General features: G+C 42.2%; 2 protein-coding genes across 5 annotated transcripts in view; both read left to right on the top strand.

Moving 5' to 3' along the window:
- The first annotated feature begins 516 nt into the window (after positions 1 to 516).
- Positions 517 to 3,161, top strand: LOC127629263 (chemerin-like receptor 1). Its single transcript, XM_052106417.1, has 2 exons — positions 517 to 652; positions 996 to 3,161. Exon 2 carries the CDS (start codon positions 1,015 to 1,017, stop codon positions 2,047 to 2,049), a length of 1,035 nt encoding a protein of 344 aa, XP_051962377.1. The 5' UTR covers positions 517 to 652; positions 996 to 1,014; the 3' UTR covers positions 2,050 to 3,161.
- A 5,045-nt stretch (positions 3,162 to 8,206) lies between these two features.
- Positions 8,207 to 26,029, top strand: part of LOC127621674 (C3a anaphylatoxin chemotactic receptor-like) — a 94,883-nt gene continuing 77,060 nt past the window's right edge. The window contains exons 1-3 of one of the 4 annotated variants that reach the window (XM_052095419.1): positions 8,207 to 8,378; positions 16,712 to 16,826; positions 17,634 to 17,887. In XM_052095419.1, the coding sequence (XP_051951379.1) occupies positions 17,690 to 17,887 (198 nt within the window). In that variant the 5' untranslated portion in view covers positions 8,207 to 8,378; positions 16,712 to 16,826; positions 17,634 to 17,689. Of the gene's footprint in view, positions 8,379 to 16,711; positions 16,827 to 17,633; positions 19,897 to 26,029 lie in introns of those variants that run through there. The other 3 variants (XM_052095404.1, XM_052095388.1, XM_052095396.1) reach the window with 3 other exon arrangements.

Genomic DNA, 26,029 nt, shown 5'->3' with positions numbered 1-26,029 from the left:
GAAATGGCTGCCTTATGAATTGCACAGTTGAACCACTTTAGCTAGTGTTATTTCACCTGTGTTTTATACACATGCCAGTCTTAGGGAAACCCATCAAAATAATTCTAGTGCACTGAAATTCTTGATCCCTTGAAATTCCCAGAGAGCACCACAAAACCAATGAGGATCTACTCACTATATTCAATTACACTACATCTAATGAAAATGCCATCATGTATTCTTCATTCTCTTAAGTCATGAGAAACTGAGGACGAAGGCATATTTCATAATGGTACTGTACTTTGTATCAGTGTACAAAGTGTACCAGTGTCTTTTCTGGGCAAACATGCCTCCTTTCGATGCAAATCAGGCATCAAATAGAATGGGCTGGATAAAAAACTAATGGGGAGGCCATAGGCAATTGCCTATTCTGTCTAGCTAGCTCCGACCCTGAAGAATCAAAATCATGAAGTGAAAGTAGGGGATCTTGTTGATGGGGAAAACAAAAACAATTGTGGAAGTGTTTTGTGGAAGTCGATGCAGTGTGTGAAGTCATGTACAATATTGCTCAAGAGAGGGAGTATGACATCAGCTCTGTATAAATGCAAAGGCATGATATCACATGTCCAATGAGTACTTCCATAATTATGCTGGAGACAGTTTTAAGCTTGAGGTGAGCTATTTTTTCAATTGTTTTTGCTATTTTTTAGATTTATGTGTATATACTCTGAACCATACTGCATTGTTGACTTTTGAGTGTTTCTGTACACAGGCAAATTTATTTACATTTTAGAAAGTTTTTTTGTCAATTGTCTTTCTTTTCTATCTATTATAATTTAATATTTGTAAAGTTCATAAATCTGATGTATGAAAAATTTATTTTCATGAACCTTTATGCTGCAATAAGATTTTGCCCAATACAACATTTAAAAACTGGGATATAAATACTTTTAATGACAAAAAGAATTAAAGAAATAAATCAAATAATAAAAGAGTGTTTTGTTTTGCATTTACAGGAATTCAATGTGACATGCAATGGATTCAACAGATTTAGATTTAGATTTTGATTATATGAATGTTACCACAAGTAATTTCACTTATGAGGACTTTAATCTCAAAGTCCACACCACATGTTTCACTGAGGTTCTGTGCCTGTTGTTTCTGGTCATCAATGTATTCATCTTCTTGCTGGGCATTGGAGGAAATGGGTTGGTTATCTGGATTGCAGGTTTTGGCATGAAGAAGTCAGTCAACACTACCTGGTACCTGAGTCTGGCTGTGTCTGACTTCATCTTCTGCGCCTGTTTGCCTTTTAACATTATCTACAGCGCAACTTCGGACTGGACCTTTGGGCTCTTTATGTGTAAGTTCACGTCCTTTGTTATGTTCCTCAACATGTTCAGCAGCATCTTCCTCCTTGTCATCATCAGCGTAGATCGTTGCGTAGCCGTGATGTTTCCTGTTTGGGCCCAGAATCATCGCACTATTGGAAAAGCTTCTGTGATAATCTTTCTTGCATGGGTCATCTCTGTGGGTTTAAGTATTCCATCTGCTGTATTCCGTGATGTTCAGAATCATTTGGGTATAAATCAATGCATGAACAATTACACATCCAGCCAGTACAACCACAAAATCATAGCTATGGGTCGCTTTGTTTTTGGATTTGTGATCCCGTTCCTTCTCATCATTGTCTGTTACACTGTTATCATATTTAGACTGAGAGCCACACCGATTGCAAAGTCCAACAAACCATTTAAGATCATGACAGCTCTCATTTTCACCTTCTTCCTGTGCTGGCTGCCCTACCACACATTTGTGCTAATCGAACTGAATCAAAGTGTTCACACTGAGACCATAGTGCATGGGCTGAAAATTGGCACCAGTGTAGCTGCTGCAAACAGCTTCTTAAACCCCGTTTTATATGTCTTCATGGGTAATGACTTCAGGAGGAAATTCAGGGCCTCAATCTTATCAAAGATTGAGAATGCCATAGGAGAGGACGGGCGAACAATGAGCCGCTACTTATCTCGCTCCAGCTCAGTGGATGCCAAAGTGTCCACTCGTATCTAAAGTGGCAACTGAAAGTAATATATAATGATATTTTCAGTGACGTATAGAAATAAAGCAAACTTTGTAATTGTGCACAATGCAAATGGATTACTGATGCAGAACTGTTCGACTAGTGGTCCTTACTACTTTTTAATACTTAATAACATCTTTGTTTTCATCCATTTAATGATTTTCACAATCATTTTTGTAATTTCTACTCAATTTTATGAGTTTTTGGAATTTCAACTAGAATTTACCAGTAATTAAAATCAAAGTGGTTAAGAAGTGTAACATAATAATTGCTGTACAGTATGTTCTAACTTTGTCAACACTTAAAGGTGCATTCAGTAATTTGGGGCTAATTACATTTTTTTTTTAACAAATTCATTGTGTTTTTGTAAAGAGTGATCTGAATGGTGTACACTCACATGAGATGAAAACTGTACTCATAATAGTTTTCTATTAAAAGAGATTTTATTATTAATGTGTTTTGCTATGTTGAAATGACATGGTCTGCTGTGTTTCACTAAATGTTGAAGAAGAAAATCCTTGCGCTCATTGACTGCCGCCTATATAGATTCACGTGTCTATGTTAGCGCAATGTTGTTTGGTGATGTGAAGAGTGAAATGAACATACTTATTGTGCTTTAGAAGTGGAGACAACAGGGGATTCAGCCGCTTTACTGCCAAAGAAGTGAAAAATTCCGAAGCAAGAAGACAGAAAGACTGGCAAAGACAAAAAACTAGAGTAAACATCGGTACATCGGCATACACAAGGTGGAAAGATTTGATGATGGAGTAAAAACATAATGAGTAATGATGCTGATGCTGCTTTTGTTTTGTTGGACAGGTCAGATACAATTTATTTTATGATACTAAAATAGTATCAGTGGAATTAAAGAAAAAGTTTCACTCAAAATGTTTTTAATTATGTGTGTAGTCAACGTATGTTTAAAAATTTAAGGCAACAGTTAAACCTACGTTCCCAATTTATTGGATTAAAATTTTGTACAGTGTATCTTTATAACCACAATTTCTGTCTAATAAACATTTACTATGCCTTAATCATCCCCATCTTCAAGTGTTAAATCGATTTGTCTCCTTTGTTCAGAGTAGTAAAAGCTAGTTATACAGAATTGTAAAAGATATGGGCTTTAGAAGATGTTTGTTTTACCTAAATATAGACTATTTTAGCGATATAAATAAAGAATATAGAACATTACATTTTACAAAAATATTAAAATGCTTAATCGTTTATATTTGAAATTTCAAAGTACAGTTGATCTATTTATGATGTCCCCGTCTGTCGCTCACTTCGACGTTGTGTCGAAGAAGTGACACTAGGGGTCTCTCTTGAGTGCCGAATATACCTCTGATCTATGAAAAAAGGCCAATGAGAAGTTGGCAGACAGTATTTGCATACCCAGCCCCCGGACATACGGGTATAAAGGCGGGGAAATACGTCTAGTTCATTCAGATATTTTCTGAGGAGCCGATGGTCATGTATGTAGCAAGCTACGAGTCACACACTATTCCTCCCACCTCTGAGTGTGATTGCTGTTGGATCTACGGCACATATCAGTGGCTTTCTCCTTATTTTTTTTTTGCCCCTGGGCGCTTCGATGGCACAGTTAAAAGAGTTATTTTCTCTAAAAGAGTTAGTTTCTCTAAAAAGAGCAAATACACAGCTGGCGTTGAACGTCCTTTTCAGGACACGTCTTTTTAAAGATGTCTATCCACCTCTGTGTAGTTTCTGGATGCGGTTGATTTCTCTCCACTTCTGACAGTCATAAAAGCTGCCTCTGGTGCCTGGGCTGTGATCACACGCAGGCAGCGTTTTATGAATGGTTCATGTTCTCAGTGCGGAACATAGCCATGGCAGCATTGTGGTCGCGGCTTTCTTTTGTCATGAGAGAAAGCCACGTCAGCCGCCCCCCGCACCTCACCTCCTTCCTACGGGATTGGGGCGGGTGCCGTGGGCGATGAAGGTGATTTGGGGATAATGATGGTCTCGGTTTCGGCGGGTAAATCCCCTAAAATCACCCGCCTCCCAGCACGCTTGCTTGCTTTCGTCCGAGCTCAGGATGAGTGCGGCCCGTTTCACGGCTGGCTGGCCGGTCCCTTGAGCTCCCGGAATTGGATGATGACATTGGCTGTATCGGAGAGCGTCATAGCGGCGTCTGATGCTGATGAATCGCCTGGGCCACAACCTTCGGGTCTGCTCGCCCAGTCTGAGGCTGACATACAGATGTCCACTATGCTTTCCCGGGCTTGAGTAATGACGAGTTGAGTAAGCCGTAAAGGGCACCTTTTACTGCCCGAAACCGGCTTCGACGCTCCTCCGTTCTCACTACCCTAGACGGTGGAGTGGTCCCAGACCGCTTCCGCCCTGCATGCCATGGCCCCTCCTGCAACCAACACCAGGCCAAGGCACTTCAAAACCTGCACTTGGGTAGTCCTGTTCTTGATGTGCTGCAGGAACTGCGCTCAATGACTGATCGTGCCCCCCGGGCCACAAAGGTCAGAAGTGTCTGCACTCGGACAGTCGCTGGCCACCCTTTGTATGGACTGGACCTGGTCGAGATACGGGAGGTAGACAAAGCACGCTTTCTCGAATGCCCCATCTCCCAGCTCCGTCCATTCGGCAGCACCGTTGACGACTCCGCCCAGCAGTCCTCAGCGGTGAAGAAGCAGATGGAGGCCATTTTACACATCCTGCCCCCGTCTCACGGACCCCTTCGAGGACCCGGAAGGCTCCAAAGCACTCCTGAGACAGACGACTCAGAGATCGAGATGTTGGCTCGGAAGTTGGTAAACCGACCACTCCATCCCCCGGTGGAGGGCTGGGAAGAGAACCTTCAGTTAAAGGTATTTTTTGCACGTTTTTCAATAATAGAGTAATTTCCTCTTTCTGGGTTGCCTGGCCCACAAATGCCGTTCTCATGGCACTCTGCCTTCACACCTCAACAGTCCCGGCACACTGGACGCAGACCTCTCGCCTTCAGCCCGACGAACCGACTGGCCGGTTCTGATGAGTCCAAAGGACGCCTCCACCATACCTCCTCCTCAGTCACTAACCAGCCCCCTGCCGGGTGTGCGGAGCAAGGTAGCCGCTGCGAAGCCCCGCCAGGTTCGTCAGAAATAGTCATCACCTTAGTGCCCCTAGCACGGAGCTGGGATGATTGTGTTTCACTTCCCAATCCATCACGCTGGCTGGCCAGGTAGCGGATGCGCTGTCATGACAACGCTGCCCAGTGGAGAGCGGTTCAGCTGATTTTGGAACGATTCGGCAGACCTGTTTGCCTCCCGAGAGACCTCTACTGCCTGCTCTGGTATGCCCAAACAGAGGCTCCCCTCGGGGCAGACGCACTGGCACACAGCTGACCTGACCTTGCACTGGTGCTGTGTCTAGCTGGTCTGCCACCCGCCATCGTAGACAGGATCAACCAAGCCGGAGCCCCTTCTACCAGGCAACTTTACCCCCTGAAGTGGCGCTTGTTTGCGAATTGGTGTTCTTCCCAGGCTGAAGACCCACAGAGGTGCACAGTTAGGTCAGTGCTCTCATCCCTGCAGGAGAGGCTAGGCTGTCCCCCTCCATAGCTGCTATCGTGGCCCACCACGACGCAGTAGACGGCAAATCTTTGGGTAAGCATGACCTAGTTATCAGGTTCCTAAAGAGGCGCCGGGATGAATCCCTCCCGGCCAAGCCTGTTCCCCTTCTGGGATCTCTGAGTGGTCCTCTTGGGCCTTCAGAGACACCCCCTCCCCCTTCGAGCTGCTAGAATCAGTCGAACAAGACCCTCTCCCTGAAGATGGCCCCCCTGATCGCACTCACCTCCATCAAGAGGGTCGGGGACCTGCAAGCGTCCTCTGTCAGCAACACCTGCCTGGAGTTCAGTCCGGCAGACACTCATGTGATCCTAAGACCGCGACCGGACTACGTGCCCAAGGTTCCTACGACTCCCCTCAGGGACCAGGTAGTGAACCTGCAAGCGAAGCTGCCCTGGGAGGAGGCAGGCCCAGCTCTTCGTTGGTGTGTCCGGTATGTGCTTTGCGTACCTACTTGGACCGCACGCAGAGCTCTAGACGTTCTGAGCAGCTCTTTGTCTGCCTTGGTGGACAGCGGAAAGGGAACGCTGTCTCCAAACAGAGGCCTTCCCACTGGGTATTTGACACCATTACATTGGCCTATCACACCCAGGCCGTGCCCCTCCCCTTGTGGGTCCGAGCACACTCGACAAGGAGTGTTGCATCCTCATGGGCACTGGCCAGAGGCATCTCCCTGGCAGACATATGCAGAGCAGCGTGTTGGGCAACACCTAATACCCTTGCGAGATTTTACAATCTCAGGGTAGAGTCAGTTTCGTCCCGTGTTTTCTCAGGTCCGAGCCAGTAGAACTTGGTAACGCGCTGACGGATTGACCGGGTGGACCGCTTGCGCCTAGTGCCCTTTCCCTCAGCCGAGGTAAAATCATGCACTTTTTCTCCCAGGAGATCCCACTCACTCGGCTCCCTGGATGACTCCTCCCTAGCCCTGTGGGTCCGCAATTCAGTGGAGGAATTCGCCGACCCAATCCACTGCGGGAACTCAAATCTACCCTGTACTGGAATAGTTGCTCCACAGGTCAAGGCTCCTGCGTGGACTTTCCCCTTGCAGGTGGACCCACGTTCACTTGGGCAGTTCCAGCTGCCCCCCAGTCGGCGTGTTTGTAGCAACTCCTCCCTCCGTAGAGAAGGGATCTAATACTATGTCATTCCCACACATTCCCACATGTGGTTTATTTAGCCACATTTACCTCCCCCTCTCTGGGCAGGTGTGGTCTCCGCAGGGTCTTTTCCCCCTGAAAGAATGCATGTAAGTGCCCCAGCCGTTTGGCTCTATGCGAGAAACATAGAGAGAAAAGAGGCTCAGCTAGGCACTTTTATGGGGCATTGGGGAAGGGTACGTGCAGTCTGACATAGCTGGTCGCCTTTGCATGTAAAATACCTGCCTGCTCCTGTGTCAGCAGTACACGTACACGGCTCAGTGCATGGCGTGATTTAAATTGGACGACACAGCGTCGAAGTAAGCAACAGATGGGGAACATCTAGCTTACGTAACCTCTGTTCCCTGATCGAAGGAACGAGACGTTGTGTCCTCCCGGCCACTGTTGTGGCTGGACCATTTCCGACTCAGAAAAATCCTGAATGAACTAGACGTATTTCCACCTTTATACCCATATGTCCGGGGGCGGGGTATGCAAATACTGTCTGCCAACTTCTCATTGGCCTTTTTTCATAGATCAGAGGTATATTCGGCGCCCAAGAGAGACCCCTAGTGTCGCTTCTACGACACAACGTCTCGTTCCCTCCATCAGGGAATGGAGGTTACATACGTAACCTAGACGTTAGTATTATGTCTCTTTTGAGAAAGCTGTTTAAATATGGGAAAACTATTAATCATTTTTGGTCCTAAAGATATTTAGGATTACTGTATGTCCCAAAGACAAACATGTCTTCCTACTGTTCTCATTTCATTCTCAAAAGTTTGATCTAAATATCTGATACATTTTCACATAGTGTAACGGTCATTTACAGGGATTACGGTAATTATGGGGTGTGATACAGTTGCGCAGAGAGAGCGCAGACAGAGAGAGCGTAAGAGAAGGTGTGTAAAGTTGAGGATGTGAGGAGATAGTTGCTCCCCACTTGTATTTCTTTTTGTTTCCCTTTTATTTTGTGTGACTGAGTTGGTTGTTATACGCTTCCCCACTCGCATGTATGTGGAGGAGGTAGCATTCTTTTTTTGGACATTTTATTAAATGCAGGTTGAAACGCTAACACCTGTTTGTCTTATGTGTCTCCTTCTCGCGTGAGTTATATATTTTCCCTCTTTGAGGCACCTCTAACATCCAACCTCCGTTACAATAGTCACACTTTTGTCTCATGCTTAATATACAGAAAAGCTGTTTTGTCTTCGTCTTCACTCATATTGCAATGTTCAGCCATCTCCAAAGTGAGTGTCTTGATGTTCTGGATGTGAGTGGACTTCAGACCACTCACTTCAACTCCCTCCCTTCTTCCTAACTTCTCCCCACCCACTTTTCCTTGTGTGTCCACACCCATTCTTGGGACATTTACCAAACTACAATGTTTATGACTGGTGTTCAAATAGGGGGATTTTATGACCCTTTAGATGTGGTCTTAGACAGTCCCAGTTCTCTGAATTTTACTTTCATTTCAGATAGGAACTAGGTGTTAAATTTGTTTGGTCAGTACCGCAGACTGCTCTTATATTTCAATAAACAAACCTGCATCAGGAATTCATATGTGAAGCATTACAAACTGCATTGTGAGGCTTATTCTGTGAGGTAAGTTATTTTATGGATATAGTTTTATAGCAATAAGAGCAAATATGCATGAATATTACCATGTGTATTTGATCACACAGTGATAACATGTTTTCTGTATTGTTTTATGTAAAGACTGTTCAGCTGAATATTAAGATGCATCTGAATATGTTCAATGAGCATGTTAAAATAGATTCAACATAGATACTGATGTAGTCTAAGCAGGGACAAAAACAATTTTTTTTTCATTTCAGTACGAGCAAAAGCTGTATATTTTCATTCTGGTTCAGAAGTTCCGCAGCCTCCTTTCCAAAGGTTTACCGGTTAGATCAAAATAAAAGAATGGTTAATAATTGTTCTTTTACAAATTACAATACTCTGTGTGGTCCGATATCAATCACACCTATGGAAGCATTGGTATGAGTGCCTTTTAAGATTTTTGTGAAAAAGGGTGTAATGTATATGTTTATGTAATTGTTTTTTTTTTTTTTTCCTCTCTCTCTCTTTTTTTTGTGATGTATGTCCTGTTGTTGGGCCTAGAGCCTGTAATAAAGTTTAAAGTCTGTGCTAAGGGGTGGGTGAAATACCAATTGTTGTGTTGCCAGATCTTGCAAGAGAAACAAGCAACACAGTCTGGAAAAACAAGCCCAATAATAAGCAAATAAGTGAAAATAAGCCATTAACTATCCTGTGTGTTGAAGACTGAAGACTTCAGTGAGGACTTGGACAAAACTGAGAAATGTACTTTTTACCTCTAATAAAGTTTTCCTTATACCTAGATTAGCTGTGCATGAATATGTAGTAATTATATTTCGTTTTTAAGAAGGCTTTCATTCAGAGAATGCGACATCCACAAAGGGCAATTAAGCAAAGAAATGTGTAATGCAGCAGTTTCCTTCAGAATCAAAGCATGTTTAATTTGTGAGTAATTTAAAGTGGTGTAGTTCCTAAATTTACTGTGATAAACCCTTTGGCCTTTGGTTTCATGAAAAAAATCAATGGAACAAAATTAACTAGTTATAACCGGTTAACAGCATTTAAAAATAAAATTCACTCCGGAAAGTTCACTCCGTTCACTCGGTTTCATTTCGCCGTTTTCCGTTTTCGTTCTTTGAACTGTTTTTAGTCCCTGATGTAAATGTAGGATTGTGCCCACTCTTGCATGGTAAAATACTATTGTTACAATACCAAATAAAAGACATTATACTTTCCTAACAAAAAACTCTTTTGAGACTTTTGCCCTAGCGGCCACCAGAGGTCGCTGGGAGTTTAGTGACTTTTAGTTTGAAGTTTTGTTTACTGCCTTTGTTGTTCCCAGCTCTTTCTCATTTACCGTGTTTGCCCTAATGTATTTAATGTCCTTGTGTTTGGCTGTGTCTTTGTCAGTTGTTGTTTCCTGTTATCCCCATTGATTTAACGGTTGTTCAGTTCCTGAGTTTTTGTTTTGTTTTGTTCCTGTGTATTCCAAGTTTTGTATCTGGACTCGTTTTCTTATTAGAACAAAGCTGCACTTAGATCCTGCTCTCTTGACTCTTCCTGCATCCTTTACAAAACAACTGACCAGCAACTATGGATCTAGCGGTTTTGCAACTGCTGCATCTCAAACAGCGAGACCAAACCATAGAGCAGTATACAGAGATTTTCTTCAGTCTTGCCAGGATTTTGATTGAAGAGCTTTGATTTAAGGACATCTATCACCTTGTACTCAATGAGCAGGTGAAGTTCTGCATCCCTAGGAGCCAGGTGTGAACTCTCTTTAGTAGAGTTCATTGACCTTGCTTTGAGGTTCATATTCTTCCCTTAAACTGTGGGGTATGGCCTGCACCCCATGCCACTACCGGCTCCCACGCCTGCCACGGCCAATGAGCCAACGCCCATGCCTGCCATGGCCAATGAGCCAACAAGCCTGTTCTTGAAGCATCGCCCATTCCAGAGCCAGCATTGCCAGCCTTGCCTGTCCCAGAGCCAGCGTTGACAGCATTGCTCATCCCAAAGCCAGTGTTCATGCCTGTTTCAGCCTCCGCCTGCCGAGTCTCCCACAGCTGTGCTCACGGCTGGAAGAGAAGGGCTCCTACTCCCCAGGCACTTCCCGTGCTCATGACCATGGTGACTGCAGCCTCCAGCGGCTCCAGTCCCGGCCTTGTGTCCATTCCAGGCCTCCTGACCCAGTCCCGGCCCTGTGGTCACCTCCCTGGGCTCCTGATCGTCTGCAAGCTCCTCCCATATAATTGTTTTTTTATGTTATGTTTAAGAGTGCCAGGAGTCGCTCCTTAAATGAGGGGCTATGCCACACCTGATGCATTTGCCCTATCGGCCAACAGAGGTCGCTAGGAGTTTAGTGACTTTTAGTTCCCTGTCTGTCGCTGTCTCGACGTTGTGTCGAAGAAGCGACATTAGGGGTCTCTCTTGAATGGCGAATATGCCTCTGATCTATGAAAAAAGGCCAATGGGAATTAGGCAGACAGTATTTGCATACCCCGCCCTGGACATACGGGTATAAAAGCGGGCAAATACGTCAAGTTCATTTAGAAATTTTCTTCGGAGCCGATGGTCATGTTGCAGTCAGCAGCGAGTCACACACCTGTTCCTATTTCCTCTGACGCTTGTCTGCTGTTGGATTTACGTCGCACTTCAGCGGCTTTCTCCATTCTCTGCACGGCAGTGAGGTTTGCCCCTGGGCGCTTCAACAACGCAAACTTAAAATAGTTTTTAAAAGAGCAAATTTCTAGTTATTTTCTCTAAAAGAGCAATACGCAGCTGGCGTTGAATGTCCTTTTCAGGACACGTCTTTGTAAAGATGCCATTCTGCCCCGCGTAGTTCCTGGATGCAGTAGAGTGCTCTCCGCTTCAGACAGCCACAGGTGTTGTCTCGTTTGTCTGGGTTGCGATCACACCGTGGCAGCATTTGTGGGTGTTTCATGTTCTCATTTCACTCCAGCCGCCCCCCCCCGCATTGCTCCTTCTTCCCACAGGATTGAGGATGGTGCGGTTGGCGATGGAGGCGATCTGGGGATGGCAGTGTGTGCAGCTCTGCCGGGTACGCCCCCTCGGACCACCCGCCCCCCCCCGGCACGCTCGTTGACTCCCGTCCGTGCTCAAGGCAACAGCGGCTCGCCTTACAGCCAGCCTGCCTATCCTCTAGAGCCCAAGGTGGATGAGCTCGCCGCTGCATCAGAGAGCGCGGCGTCTAACGCGGATGACTCCCCTGGGCTGCCGCCTTCGGGCCTGCACGCCCAGGGCCGAGGCTGATGCGCAGATGTCCGATATGCTTGCCCGGGCCGCCGCCAGCGTGGGGTTGGACTGGAACCCTCCGTCCTCCCCACAGCCATCACGGTTGGACGACTGGTTCCTGGGGGCTCCGCGCCGCTCACAGCCATGCCCCCCGGTCCCATTTTTCCCGGAAGTGCATGATGAGTTGACGTCTGCATGGAGGGCACCCCTCTCCACATGTCACAAAGCCATTCGCTCATCCGCTCTCGCTACCCTCTACGGCGGAGTGGCCCATGTGTACACGGCGATTCCTCAGGTGGATAGGGCTGTTGCGCTCCACCTATGTCCCGAAAACCCTACCACCTGGCGGGATTGCCCTGTACTCCCCTCCAACGCCGCCGGACACGCCGCTTCCGCCCTGTATGCCATGGCCCTCATGCAAGTCCACCAGGCCAAGGCACTCAAAGATCTGCACAGGGGTGGCCCTGATCCTGACGTGCTGCAGGAACTGCGCTCAACGACCGACCTCACCCTCAGAGCCACGAAGGTCACATTGCAGACACTAGGGCAGGCGATGGCCACACTCGTGGTCCAGGAACGTCACCTTTGGCTGAACTTGGTCGAGATGCGTGAGACAGGCAAAGTACGCTTCCTCAACGCCCCTGTCTCCCAGTTCGGCCTCTTCGGCGACACCGTCGAGGACTTTACTCAGCAGTTCTCCGTGGTGAGGAAACAGACGGAAGCCATTTCGCATATTCTGCCCTGCCGTAAGCCACTATGAGAAACATAGAGAGAAAAGAGGCCCGGCTAGGCTCGGCCCGTTCCCAGATTGGCAAGCGTCGCCTAGTTCCCCTGCTTAGGGCAACCAAAAGGATTCCGACGAGTTTTTATGGGGCATTGGGGAAGGGTACGTGCAGTCTGACACAACTTGTTGCCTTTGCACGTGAAAAACCTGCCCGCTCTTGTGTCAGCAGTATACGTACACGGCTCAGCGCATGCCGTGATTTGAATTGGACCCCTAGTGTAGCTTCTTCGACACAACGTCGAGAGAGCGACAGATGGGGAACATCTAGGTTACGTATGTAACCTTCGTTCCCTGATGGAGGGAACGAGACGTGGTGTCCTCCCGGCCACGTTGCTGAGCTGAGCCGCTGTAGTGGCCGGACCATTTCCGGCTCCTCAGAAAAATCCTGAATGAACTCGACGTATTTGCCCGCTTTTATACCCGTATGTCCGGGGCGGGGTATGCAAATACTGTCTGCCTAATTCCCACTGGCCTTTTTTCATAGATCAGAGGCATATTCGGTGGTCAAGAGAGACCCCTAGTGTCGCTTCTTCGACACAACGTCTCATTCCCTCAATCAGGGAACGGAGGTTACATACGTAACCTAGACGTTTTAAGTTTTGTTTAACTTCTTGCATCTCTGTTCCTGGTTCCTGCCCATATTGTTCCCAGCTGTTTCTCGTTTACCTTGTTTGTCCTTATGTATTTAATGTCCTTGTGTTTGCTTGTGTCTTTGTCAGTTGTTGTTTCCTGTTATCCCCATGTATGTAATGTTTGTTCTGTCCAGAGATTTAGTTTTGTATCTGGACTTGTTTTCTTATTAAAGCAAAGCTGCACTTAGATCCTTTTCTCTTGACTCTTCCTGTATCCGTTACAAAAACACACTTGTTAATGTGAATGGCTTGGCTAGGGAAGACAGATAGGGTTTGTTATTGTAGATTTCTTCTAAACAGCATTCGAAGTGCAGTTGAGTCAAAGATTTCATGACAGGCTTATATAGGATGTACTTATGTTTATTAATATGTTACATGTGATTTTCTCCTCAGCAGATTTCCATGTGATATCAACAAAATATATTTTAGGATGCATTTGTCTACATTCTATGTTACTCCAAGTTTGTCATGATCAGATGCATGCTCTTTATGATAAAGAGAGATTTGACCTTTGCTCAAAAACAGGAAGTTCCATTTGAATTTGTGACCACTTAATGCTTTTTCTAGATGCAAAGTACCTAACTATTATATTTTCTTTCACACTAGCAAAAGCATAACTATTTCAATTCACATGCACAAAACACACTATAATCACTTCATGTAATTACATACTAAATGATTAAATAAAAATATACCATAGGGTCTAAAAAAGTCCAAAATACAACTAGTCATGTATCCCATCATAGGCAAGTAAAGGTCACTAGGACAAGATCAGAAAAATGCGTTTACAAGTAGAAAAAAGAGAGAAGTGTTGGGAGTTCTGCTGACATTGTACTTTTTTGGCAGAGAAATAACCTCTACCATTTATGCAATGTGTGGAAAATACAGAAATGAGAGCACTGAGGACCAGAACTGTCAGACACAAGAACAATTTTTTTCCTGAGGTTATCCAACTCATGAACAGTTAAAACTGTCCCATTTAGCATTAGTTATGTGCTATATCACTCGAACTGTTGTAACCAGCCACCTTTATCCCTTGCGTGCCCCATCAGGCTGATTGGGGTCCGGGCATGAGTCGTTCCAGCCCGGCCCCGCCCTCCTCCTCTCTACACGCACAGTATGGGATTTGGATCAGGCTCGTCGGACCGATACCCGATCTGTCTGAAAAATGTCAGTGTCGGAGCCGATACCGATCGGTGCCATCCCTACACAAACACACACGTTTTATAAATGTAAACCTATATTTTGTATTGTATAATTTGTCTTTTATCATTTTAATCACATCTTAGCTTTTTAAAAATTAACACATTTGTAGAAGCCTATACAATTTTTTTTACAGTATTGAAGTTAGAATATTTAATAATGATTGCCCCCTTTAAATATTTACACATTTAGAAATAACATTTTTAACCTTTTTCACCAAACAAAAAAAACAAAAACAAAAAATAAGTAAATAACAGTGAAAAAAAGAAAAGAAAAGAAAAAACAATTTTTGTATTCACATTGTCCACACTGTCCATTCATTTCTCCACTTTGTGGCCAAACATATTTGGAATTATACAAAAGTGAAATTAAAGTTAATTTGGAGCGCAAAGGTATGTAATCAAAGGTAGTACATCTGTTACTCTGAGCCTGAGATGTAGATGTGAGCACAGAACATCTGTGTAAACACTGTAATAAACACAATACAGACAGGACAGAGTAATGCATATAAACATTTATTCAAGTAGCGCAAGCAGACTATTTAATTAAATAGCAGCCATTTGCATTTAATAATTGCACAAGGTTACACACAGCAGAAAAAAAAAAAAAAAATAATATATATATATATATATATATATATATATATATATATATATATATATATATATATATATATATATATATATATATATATGTATGTATATATGCATACCTCAGCTTTAATGCCACAACAAATAATAAAACTAACTAATATGTTAATTATGGAAGAATGGTTTCAAGTTCTTAAGTAATTATTCAAGAATAGTAAACGGTTATAAAATAAAAAATTAAAAACAGCGATGAATAGAAATAACACGGACAACTAGACAAGCTTTAATGGCGAGCCCTGGAGAGGGTAAAATGTTTGGATTTAAATAGATTTTTTTGACCACTTTATTTTTTATATATTTTAATTTCATTTGAACTGTAATTAGAATTTATGGTTTAATTTATTCGTGTTTCAATAAATGAATATAATTTTTCAAAATTAAAATAGACTGGTAGAACTGAATGCACACCGATACAATCACTGTTTATACTAGCCATGATTTGTGTGTCAGTAGATGAAAATGAATAATAATTACTTAATTGAATGGAGCATACATCCAGATCTGATGAGAATCACATTTTCCATGTGTTTAAAAGGAGCGTTTCGCTGTCATAGAAATATGCCTGACATTCATCAATGTTGCAGTTAATGGACAGAAGAAAGTAATTTTCAGTTCTTCTTATTCATTGCATATTCATTGTATACATTTACACTACCAACTTCTTATTAATGTGCTGTCTTTGTTTAAATTGTTGGTGCAAGAGGGAATGGACTATATAATAGGATGCAGACGTTGAATAACCGGAGAAGAACCTCAGAATTAAATGACACTTGGTCACGCCTTTTGTGTGGGTGCTTTCGCCAAACCCACTTGTGCCTAGACTTAGCACATGCTTGTACGAAAATACCAAAACTTCATGGCCACGCCCACTGATTGCATTGCCTTGCGCACAAGATTGCACTCTTAAATTAGGGCCCTAAAAGAGACATTCAATAACGAGGGACTGCGTGGATCTCATCTTTGGTCACACATTGCACAGAGCGAGTCAAAATAAATTTTTCTCATATCTGTATTGAAATCACACAGACATGTTAAACTACTCTGTAGAGCAAAATGCAGTAAAATGGAGAATGTTTTGAAAACAGCCCATGGAAAATCAGAATTGAACTTGTTAAATGCAATGTCAATGTAACTATGGCATATCACTACTACATTAAAGCTATGTTGACATTCATGGCAACACTGGACCCACTGCAGTGAAATAATAAACATTTTCTTTTCTTTGTAGCTTATTCTACAAAACACACAGAGAACGTATTTCGGTGCTAAACGTCTTCGCCACTATATAACTCAATCACTAGTGAGTAAAATCTGAACATTTACTGGCCAGTGGCTAATCACAGAAAATTTTTAGTTGCCAATGCAAATTTGGTTGCATTGTAGAGGGTTAAGAGTTAGACATACATACAACCCCCCTGAAGCAGATCTAGAAAAGTAGAGTTTGGGAGGAGGAGGGTTTCAAATAGAAAACTCTTGTAGCGAGCTGCATTGAAATTGGCTTACCTTCAAACAACTGAGGCAATCTTACCCTTAGACAAAGAGAGAGAATCAAAAGACCTATCAGCATGAGCCATAGAATATGAGAGTATGATCAAAGGACTTATCAGCTTGCACCATGTAGAGTTTCATGACTGATCTTAGGATCATTGGCCAATTTATTGGCTTGAAATTGTGTACAGTGTAACTTTATAAACGGATGATCTTGATGATGAATAATGGCCTGAATACAGTGATGATGCAAGCACATCACATCATATCACCAACAGTCAAATAGAGAACATTGTTTAGGGACTTGTTTATCTGTGTCTTTACAGTCTCTATTACCAGAATTTTGCTTGCGTCTCAAAAAACTAGGTGGCAAAAAGTTTGGCCAATAGTGCAGTCTGCTCTTATCGCATCACTAAACAACCCTGCAAAAGAAAGACGTGTGAAGCATTTGCATACAGCACCGTGAGGCTTACTTTGTGTGGTAAGTTATTTTTGAATGTCATGAGAGCAAATAAATATTACCATGTGTATTTGATCATGCAGAGAGCACTTGTTTTCTGTACTCTTTTAAAGACAATTAAGATGCATATACTGTAAATATGATGTTCAAAGAACATGTTGATATAGATTTAACACAGTTCATGATGTATTCTAAGTAATGTATTATTGAGAATGCCTTTCAGCTAATATGTATATTTCTCAATTATAATAAAAAGAAATGTTTCATATTCCTTAATGAACTACAGAATGTGAATGACTGCCTTTTGAAGTTTAAGAAAGAGTAAAGATACAAATTCTAAAGCCATAAACAAGCTACTTTGGTTACAAATTAGGCAATTTCCTGCATACAAATAGGCATTTAACCCATTACAAGTAAATAAAGGACACAAGTCAGAAAAGTGCACAAGTTTTATATGGAGAGAAAAATAGAAGTGATTGCAGAATTCTGCTAATGTTGTACTTTTTGTTGGGCTATCAGTTCTGCAAATAAGAAATGGCCTGATCAGTAATAAATTATGCCATTCATGCAGTATAGCAAACAGAAACAAAAAAGAAAAAAACAGTTACGAGAACAAATTTATTTTCATCTCAATCTACTATTCACTAATTTATTTGATTGAAATGATATAACAGACATTTCACAGTTAATTGTAATGAGTGAACTGAGGAGATCTTGTCAGCTCTTTGTGTGGTTCTTCAGTGGTCTTTTGCTCAGCCATGACATTTTTTTTAGAAATGTGTTCCATTTGAAACCATTTGGACAAATCCGTGGTTGTTTTTGTTACAGAACTTTTCTTTCTATTCAGTTTTAACAACTGTTTAATCCAGGCAATAGAGGCAAACATGAATTCAACCACAGAAGAATACAGCTATAATGATGCAGACAGCTCTTACGAAGACATACTGAAGTTACATACTGAAGACACACATCCTGAACATTGCAGGGAAGCAGCATGCATAATCACAGCTATTTTAAATGTGATCATTTTCCTACTTGGCATCACTGGAAATGGAGCAGTGATCTGGATTGCAGGTTTTAAGGTGAAGAAGTCAGTTAACACCACTTGGTACCTGAGCCTGGCTTTGTCTGACTTCCTATTCTGCAGTACTATCCCTTTTATCATTGTCAGAACAGTAATAAACCACTGGATCTTTGGGCTCGTCATGTGCAAATTCACATCCTTTGCAATGTTCCTCAATATGTACAGCAGCATTTTCATCCTCATCGTCATAAGTGTGGACCGCTGTGTGACCGTCAAGTTTCCGGTTTGGGCCCAGAATCGACGCACTGTAACAAAAGCCTCTGCTGTTGTTGTGTTGGTTTGGCTAATGTCTGCTTTTCTTAGTATACCAGCATTCAGATTCAGAGAAATCCATATTAGCCCAACAAATGCAATTCAATGTGTTAACAAATATGAGCATCACCACACAACTATTGTGCTCATACGATTTATTTGTGGGTTTTTGATTCCATTCCTAAGTATTTGCATCTGTTACTCTATCCTAATCTGTAAACTTAGGGTGAACCAATTGTCCAAATCCACCAAGCCCTACAAGATCATGACACTACTGATAACAATTTTTTTCCTATGCTGGTTGCCATATCATATTGTTTCTATAATAGAGCTGAACCAATCTAAGCATGGCCATAACCTTGACATAGCCCAACAAGTAACTGCTACTCTTGCCAGCTCAAACAGCTTTCTAAACCCATTCCTCTATGCATTCATGGCAAAGGACTTAAAGAAGAAACTCTGCTCATTTCTGTCAAAGATTGAGAGTGCCATTGATGAGGAGACCCGAAGTGCTTTTAGAGGAACTTCAATTACCAATTCTGGGGATCACAGATTTTCCACTGCTGTCTGAAAATGTGAAAGATTATTTTAACATGTCTGTTAAGCAAGCCAGACTGGGGTTTTAGTAAATAATTTTTGCTCATAGAAATATATTTTACAGCTCTTTTTTCATGCAAATCTACAATAACAAATATAACGCCATTCATGCTCCAACTATTTTAATTCCTTGCATTTGGGCCATACAAAATAAATACACATGACGTGTAATTCTTAAAGGAATAGTTCACCCAAAAATGTAAATTTTGTCATAATTTAGCCACCGCCATGTCGTTTCATGCATTAGTGGCTTACTTTCTTCTGTGCAACACAAAAGGAGATATAGGTAGAGATGTTAGGGACTCTTCTTTGCATTGAAAAACAATGCAAAGAAAGTGAATGGTAACGAGACTGTCATTCCCTAACATTCAGCCTTTTGTGTGCTATGGAAAAAAGAAAGGCATATGGATTTGGAACAACATGAGGGTTATAAGCAGAGGTGGGTAGAGTACAAAAAAATATTTACTTTTTTAAAAAAAAAATTTGAACTAAAAAAAGTAGAACTAAAAGTAGTAATGTAAAAAACTACTCAAGAGTAAGAAACTATCAAATTAAAAGAATACATTTTTTCATTAGAAATGTACTTGAGTAAGAGTGTAAAGTACTCATAAATGTAAATCGATCCAAAAAGTTACTAAAGTAAATGTAATGGAGTAAATGTATCACTTTACTACTCACCTCTGGTTATAAGCCTAAATGATGACATAATTGACATTTTGGAATTAACTATCCCTGTTGAAATAGAAGTGATACTTGCAAACTTTCAATGTTGTGCGGCACTTCTGCTCTTAAGCATTAAAACATTTATTTACATGAATTTGCTTGCATGTGGCGAGGTGTTTTTCTTTAATTCATACTTTGTTTCTTATTTACTGATTATAGTTTTGATTTGCAGTTTTCATTTAAAAAGCTTCACAAGCATTAATGAATGAAGTACAACTCAGAACATTTCGACAAGAAACAATATTATAATGGCAACATGAACTTAATGTAGATTCTTTGGTACTGTAGGGATGATTGACAGTCTTAACCGATGTGCAGTGTTGTATAAAATATCCAATCGTCATGCAGATAAGATATTTTATGCAAATTGACTTGTATTGTTCTGAGTGCTCAAAATAAATAAATAAAACAGTCCACAACACAATGGAACATCAAAGTGGAAATCCAAGGCTCTTGTGTGGGTTCTTGTCACTTGGGCTATTAAGCAACCACATAGAATTAGCAACTACCCAGGACACTCAAGCAACTGCATACAATTAGCTAAAAACACAAAGAACACTTTAGCAACAGTATAAAAACAACCTGGCAAACTTTCATGGCAAGTCAGTACACTCAGCTGCCATCTTTGGAATGCTCCTGGGCCTACATTTTTCTATGAATACAAGCTGCATAAAAGTACAGCTCCTATTTACTTGAATGAGAAGAGACCAAAATCTCTAAAATGGTTGGCCATCTGATAACATTGTGTTTCATCAATATTATGTGGATAGTCGCGAATGATCAGACTCCAGTCGCTGCCATCTCACTGGTTGCCAAAAAGGCGTTTGATATGGAAGAATGGGATTATTTTTTTAAGATTTTGGAAATATACGGGTTCGGGAATACTTTTTTTTGGATGGATTAAGTTACTTTATAGACACCCGGTAGTGGCGGTACAAACAAATTGATTAATTTCAGATAATTTTTCCTCTGGATAGGGGGATCTGGCAGGGTTGCCCTCTTTCCCCATTATTGTTCTGTCTTGCCCTGGAACCATTAGCAGCTGCGATAAGAAAGGAGGATGATCTTCCAGGGGTGGTGGGGGGAGGTATGGCAGATAATCTTTTGCTTTATGCAGATTATATTTTATTATTTGTTTCCGACCCCACTAGATCAATGCAGATCAATGCCTACACCGAATCATTAATTTGTTTATTAATTAGTTAATGTTCACCCCTTAATGAAATTTTTGAGCGATGTGGGCAGGTGGGCTTCATTACCCTTATCTATGATTGGGAAATGTTAATGTTATTAATATAACTAACTACCTGCTACAGTCACTCCCTATAGATTTCCCCCTTATTTCAAGAAATTTGATAGCATAGCAAAGTCCTTCATTTGGAAGGACTTTGAAACGTCCCAGATTTTTTCTAAATATTTTCTACTGTTTTATTGTCTGTTTGTGTGTCATTGTCAATTGGCATTTGTCCACTGGGGTGTCTGTTTGTGCTGCAAAGGGGGAGAGGGTTGTAAATATATATCATTTGATTCCAAATATTCTGTTTTTTTTTATTTATTTGTTATATGGAATCAATAAAATTGGTAATAAGAAAACGGTTGGTCAAGATTACGATCAAATAGCATATATCAAATCAGCAGTAAAATCTGACAAGAGTGGAATAATATATTGTGCTTCTTTATGTCAGATCAAGGAAAAAAAATTAAAAATGTTCAAGCTGGTCCACTAATGCACATGTACATTCACAAGTTGACTGACAGTGACAGGTGATATTTGTTTTTCAAAGGTGATTGTTTCTTTACCTGTGCGGTGGGGCTTCCTTTTAAAAATCCACAATATATAGAGCAATAGTGTAATCCGGAAGTAAAAATCCCATTGACTAATTGATTTTCAACAATATAAACCTTTATAAGTCCTCTTACTGTGAGCTCCAAGGTTGTTCATTGATGGTACAGTATATGCTCCCGTGATGCCATCAGTCTGCGATATTTCAACTTCATTGTTTAAAAATAATGTTTGATAGCAGAATTCCTTGTAAACAACAATAGTACCCATGGTCCAGCAGAGAAGGCTTCACCAATCAGAGAACTGCATAGCCCGCCATACGTGCCCAGGAGCGACTGCAGACTTCAATAATGCACTGTGAATAACGCAACCAAGCCGGTTTCCATTCACCCTTAAACTACTTATATATTTGTATGTACTGGAATACTTTGCAATAGACTTATAATTAACAACCCAAAATTAATAGTTTTATATATTCTATTGTTTTTATTACACAATTTGCAATGCTTCATGGGATTGTATTTCATGCCCTCATGAAAGATGTTAAGTAAACAGTCTTGTAGCCAGAGCCTTTTGTAGCTATAAATTGTATTTGTGGCCGTAAAGTGGGATTGGGTCCTCCATGTTGGATTTCACTTAGGGCCCCATACACTCAGAAACGGCCATGCTTGTATAGTTGTCTTTTTGACCGATGTTTAAATACTTCTGCCTCAAAACAAAGTTTGTAATGTTGTGATTCACCTCGGAGCTGATTGCTTTGGTTCATGGCTTACAACTCTTTTAACAGAGCATTTTATGAAAAGCTTATGCAAAAAATGAATGGGAAAAATACTTCCGAAACCCAGATGGCTGAAAAAGTAGGTGAGAACTGTTGTTCTATATTATGCATTCCAATGTCACTCATTTATTTTTAAGGGACAGTTCACCCAAAAATATAAATTCAATCATTGTTTACTCACTGCTGTGTTGTTATAAACCCATATGACTTTCTTAACACAAAGGGAGAAATTGTGAAAATGTTTTGTTCTCAGTGATGTCATACGATGGCAGTTTATGGTGACCACATCTTCAAGTTTCAAAAGTTTCAAATGAAGTTTCAAAAATTCAGATGTCTAATATATTATTCCATGAGACTCATGATTGTTATGAAAGCATACAATAAGGTTTGGTGCAAAACAAACCGAAATCAAATGTATTATTTAGTAAAAATGTTCACTGACCATTATTCTCCTCTGTGCCTTAATGAGTCTGCATGTGAGCTTTAGAGCTCTTTGCACGAGAAAAACAGTAGTTATGCAGCACGCGCAAGATGGGGCGTTCAAGCGAAAACTTGTATTGTTTCACTTCAACAGGACCACCAGCGACATTAACAACAGAAAACACAACATAGGTGCACACAAACCAGAGAACAGAACTTACAAACATATCTGAAGAGTTTGTAGTGGAAGAATACACTGATCAGCCACAACATTAAACACACAGATAACCTGATGAAATAATACTCCAGTAAAAGTGGAATTACCCATTTTAAATTTCCACTTTAGTAAAAGTACAAAAGCATTTGCTTTCAATGTACTTAAGTAACAAAAGTACTGGTCTATTGAAGGGATTAGTTACCCCAAAAATGTTAATTCTCTCATAATTTAGGCTACTTACCCTCACGCCATCCCAGATGTGTATAACTTTTTTCTTCTGCTGAACACAAACAAAGATTTTTAGAAGAATATTTCAGCTCTATAGGTCCATACAATGCAAATTAATGGTGGCAAGAACTTTGAGGCTCCAAGAGCACATTAAGGCAGCATAAAAGTAATCCATATGACTTCAGTGGTTAAATAATTTTTTTCAGAAGAGATATGATAAGTGTGAGTGAGAAACAGATCAATATATAAATCAATTTTTACTAGAAAACTCCACTTTCACTTTCTTTTTTTTTGGCTATTCACATTCTTTGTGCATATCGCCACCTTCTGGGCAGGGAGGAGAATTTATAGTAAATAAGGACTTATATATTGATCTATTTCTTACCCACACCTATCATATTACATGGATTAAACCACTGGAGTCATCTGGATTATTTTATGCTGCCTTTAAGCGGTTTATGGAGCTTCAAAGTGCTAGCAACCATTCACTTGCATTGTATGGACATACAGAGCTAGAGCATAGAGTTATTCTTCTAAAAATCTTTGTTTGTGTTCTGCAGAAGAAAGAAAGTCATACACATCTGTGATGGCAGTGTGAGTAAATGAAGAGAGAATTAAAATTTTTGGGTGATTTATCACTTCACGGCTTTTGTTTAATATTCTTTTGCAATTCAACATGCTGTATCCCCCTGCTCATATATATGTAAGGAGAGAGTGGTCTAATGTCACAGGCACACAGATAATTTACAGATTTTAATTAAGAAAAACTGCCATACACAATAACATTACACAATAACAATGTGTGTGTGTGTGTGTGTGTGTGTGGCACTTTCCTGACTGTATGTGTGTTTCATACAAAATAATTCCTTTTCATCAGTAGCGTTGGAGGTATGAACTGGTGACTGGGACATGATCTCTTCTCGCAGATGGTCTCTGAAGTAGTCCTGACGACCTGAAATTGAATGATCATTAATTGCTGATCAACTTTTTTTTGCAAACATACAATGCATTTTCCACATTTAAAGTGTAAAAATTACAGCACCGTACTAAACAATACAGCAGTGGCATGGTTAAGTATGGTTAAACGAATGTAACTTTGTGAATCCAATGGTAATGTATGGTTATTTGAGTTACATGATTATTCATATTATAAATCCATACTGCCATAATCAAGGGTCACCAATAATGAATTCATTAACCAAAAGGAGTAGCCTGTTCTTCATAAATGTCAGGTCAATGCATATTGTGTGTTTTAAATTGTTTATGATTTATTTATCTGTTTATATATCATATCTGTTGGCCAAACAATGTTTCCCCTTCTGTCGCTCTCTCCACGTTGTGTCAGAGAAGCGACACTAGGGGTCTCTCTTGAGCGCCGATATTCACCTCTGGACTATGAAAAAAGGCCAATGAGAGTTGGCAACCAGTATTTGCATGTCCGCTCCGGACATACGGGTATTTAAGCGGCGCAAATACGGGAGTTCATTCAGAAAATTTCTTCGGAGCCGATGGTCGTGCATGAACTCTGCTGCGAGTTACACACCAAGTTCCTGTTTAATCCTCTGACGCTCTGCATGCTGTTGGATCTGACGGCGCATAACAGCGGCTTTCTCCTAATCACGGCTGTGCATTCTTGCCCCTGGGCGCTTCGACAGCGCAGACAACTCGAAAGAGTTATTCTAAAAGAGTAATGTTGCTCTAAAGAGCAAAAACACAGCGGCGTTGAGCGTCCTTTTCAGGACGCGTCTTTTTAAAGACGATATTTCCGCCCCTGTGTAGTTTCTGGATGTGGTTGATGTCTCCCCACCTCTGACGGTCATAAAAACTGCCTTGCATTCCTGGGTTGCGATCACACGCAGGCAGCGCTTTTATGAATGGTCTATGTTTTCAGTGCAAGAACATAGCCATGACAGCATTGCGGTCGTAGGCTTTCTCTTGTAGTGAGAAAAAGCCGCTTCAGCCGCCCCCCGCGCCTCGCCTCCTTCCCACGGGATTGAGGCAGGCGCCGCGGTGATGAAAGCGATCTGGGGACAATGGCGGGCTGCGTTTGCCGGGTGAACCCCTCGAAACCCCCGCCTCCCGGCACGCTTGCTGGTTTCCGTCCGAGCTCGGGATGAGCATTCTCTCCAATGGGTTATGTTTTCAGTGTGAGAACATAGCCGCGGCAGCGTTGCGATCTCTGCTTTCTCTTGTAGTGAGAGAGAGCCATCTCAGCCGCCACCCCCCCCCGCGCCTCGCCTCCTTCCTACGGGATTGAGGCAGGCGCTGCGGGCGATGGAGAACGATCTGGGGAGAATAACGGGACGCTTTCGCCGGGTAAATCCCCCCGAAAACCTCCCACCTCCCCGGCACGCTTGCCTGCGGGATTAGTGTGGTCCGCTTAACGGCCTACCATCCGGTCCCTCGAGCTCCCCGGCATTGGATGATGACATCACCGCTGCATCGGAGAGCGTAACAGCGGCTTCGGATGCGGATAACTCGCCTGGGCCGCCACCTCCGGGTCTCCGCCCAGTCTGAGCCTGACGCAAGAAGGTCCGCTATGCTTCCCCGAGCTTAATTGGTTCCACGGGCATGTGCGCCGCTCACAGCCGCGCCCCCGGATTCCTTCCCGGACGTGCATGACGAGCTGAGCTCTACCTCGGTGGTAGAACGGTCCCAGACCGCTCCCCCCCTGCACGCCATGGCCCCCTCCTGCAAGTCCACCGGGCCAGGGCACTTCAAAATGTGCACTTGGGTAGTCCTGTTCTTGAGGTGCTGCAGGAACTGCACTCGAACAGGCGATGGCCACTCCGTGGTCCAGAACGCAACGATGGACAGGCAGTACGGGAGGCAGACAAAGCACGCTTTCTCAAACGCCCCCGTCTCCCAGCTCCGTCCATTTGGCGACACCACTTGACGACTTCGCCCAGCAGTCCTCAGTGGTGAAGAAACAGACGAAGGCTATTTTTCAAGCAAAAAAATAAATAAAAAGCATCCTGCCCTGCCGCAAACCTGCCGCCAGGGGCCATGCCCTGTCTGCTCGCCGAGGGCGTCCTCCTGCGGCTTTCAAGAAAGAAAGAAAGTGGTGCTCCGCCTCAACTAACAAGTGAGTGGGCCCAGCTCTCAGCCCCAGCGTTGAGCCCCCCGCAGAAGTTGGACGCCC

Source organism: Xyrauchen texanus, chromosome 3 (genome assembly GCF_025860055.1).
Source record: "Xyrauchen texanus isolate HMW12.3.18 chromosome 3, RBS_HiC_50CHRs, whole genome shotgun sequence".
NCBI classification, from domain to species: Eukaryota; Metazoa; Chordata; class Actinopteri; order Cypriniformes; family Catostomidae; genus Xyrauchen; species Xyrauchen texanus.
Note: the sequence above shows the minus strand (reverse complement) of the source record. Positions and strands in the feature narration are given on the sequence as shown.

Coding starts and splice junctions, on each gene's coding strand:
- LOC127629263 (XM_052106417.1), top strand. CDS start 1,015: ATGGATTCAACAGATTTAGATTTAGATTTTGATTATATGAATGTTACC.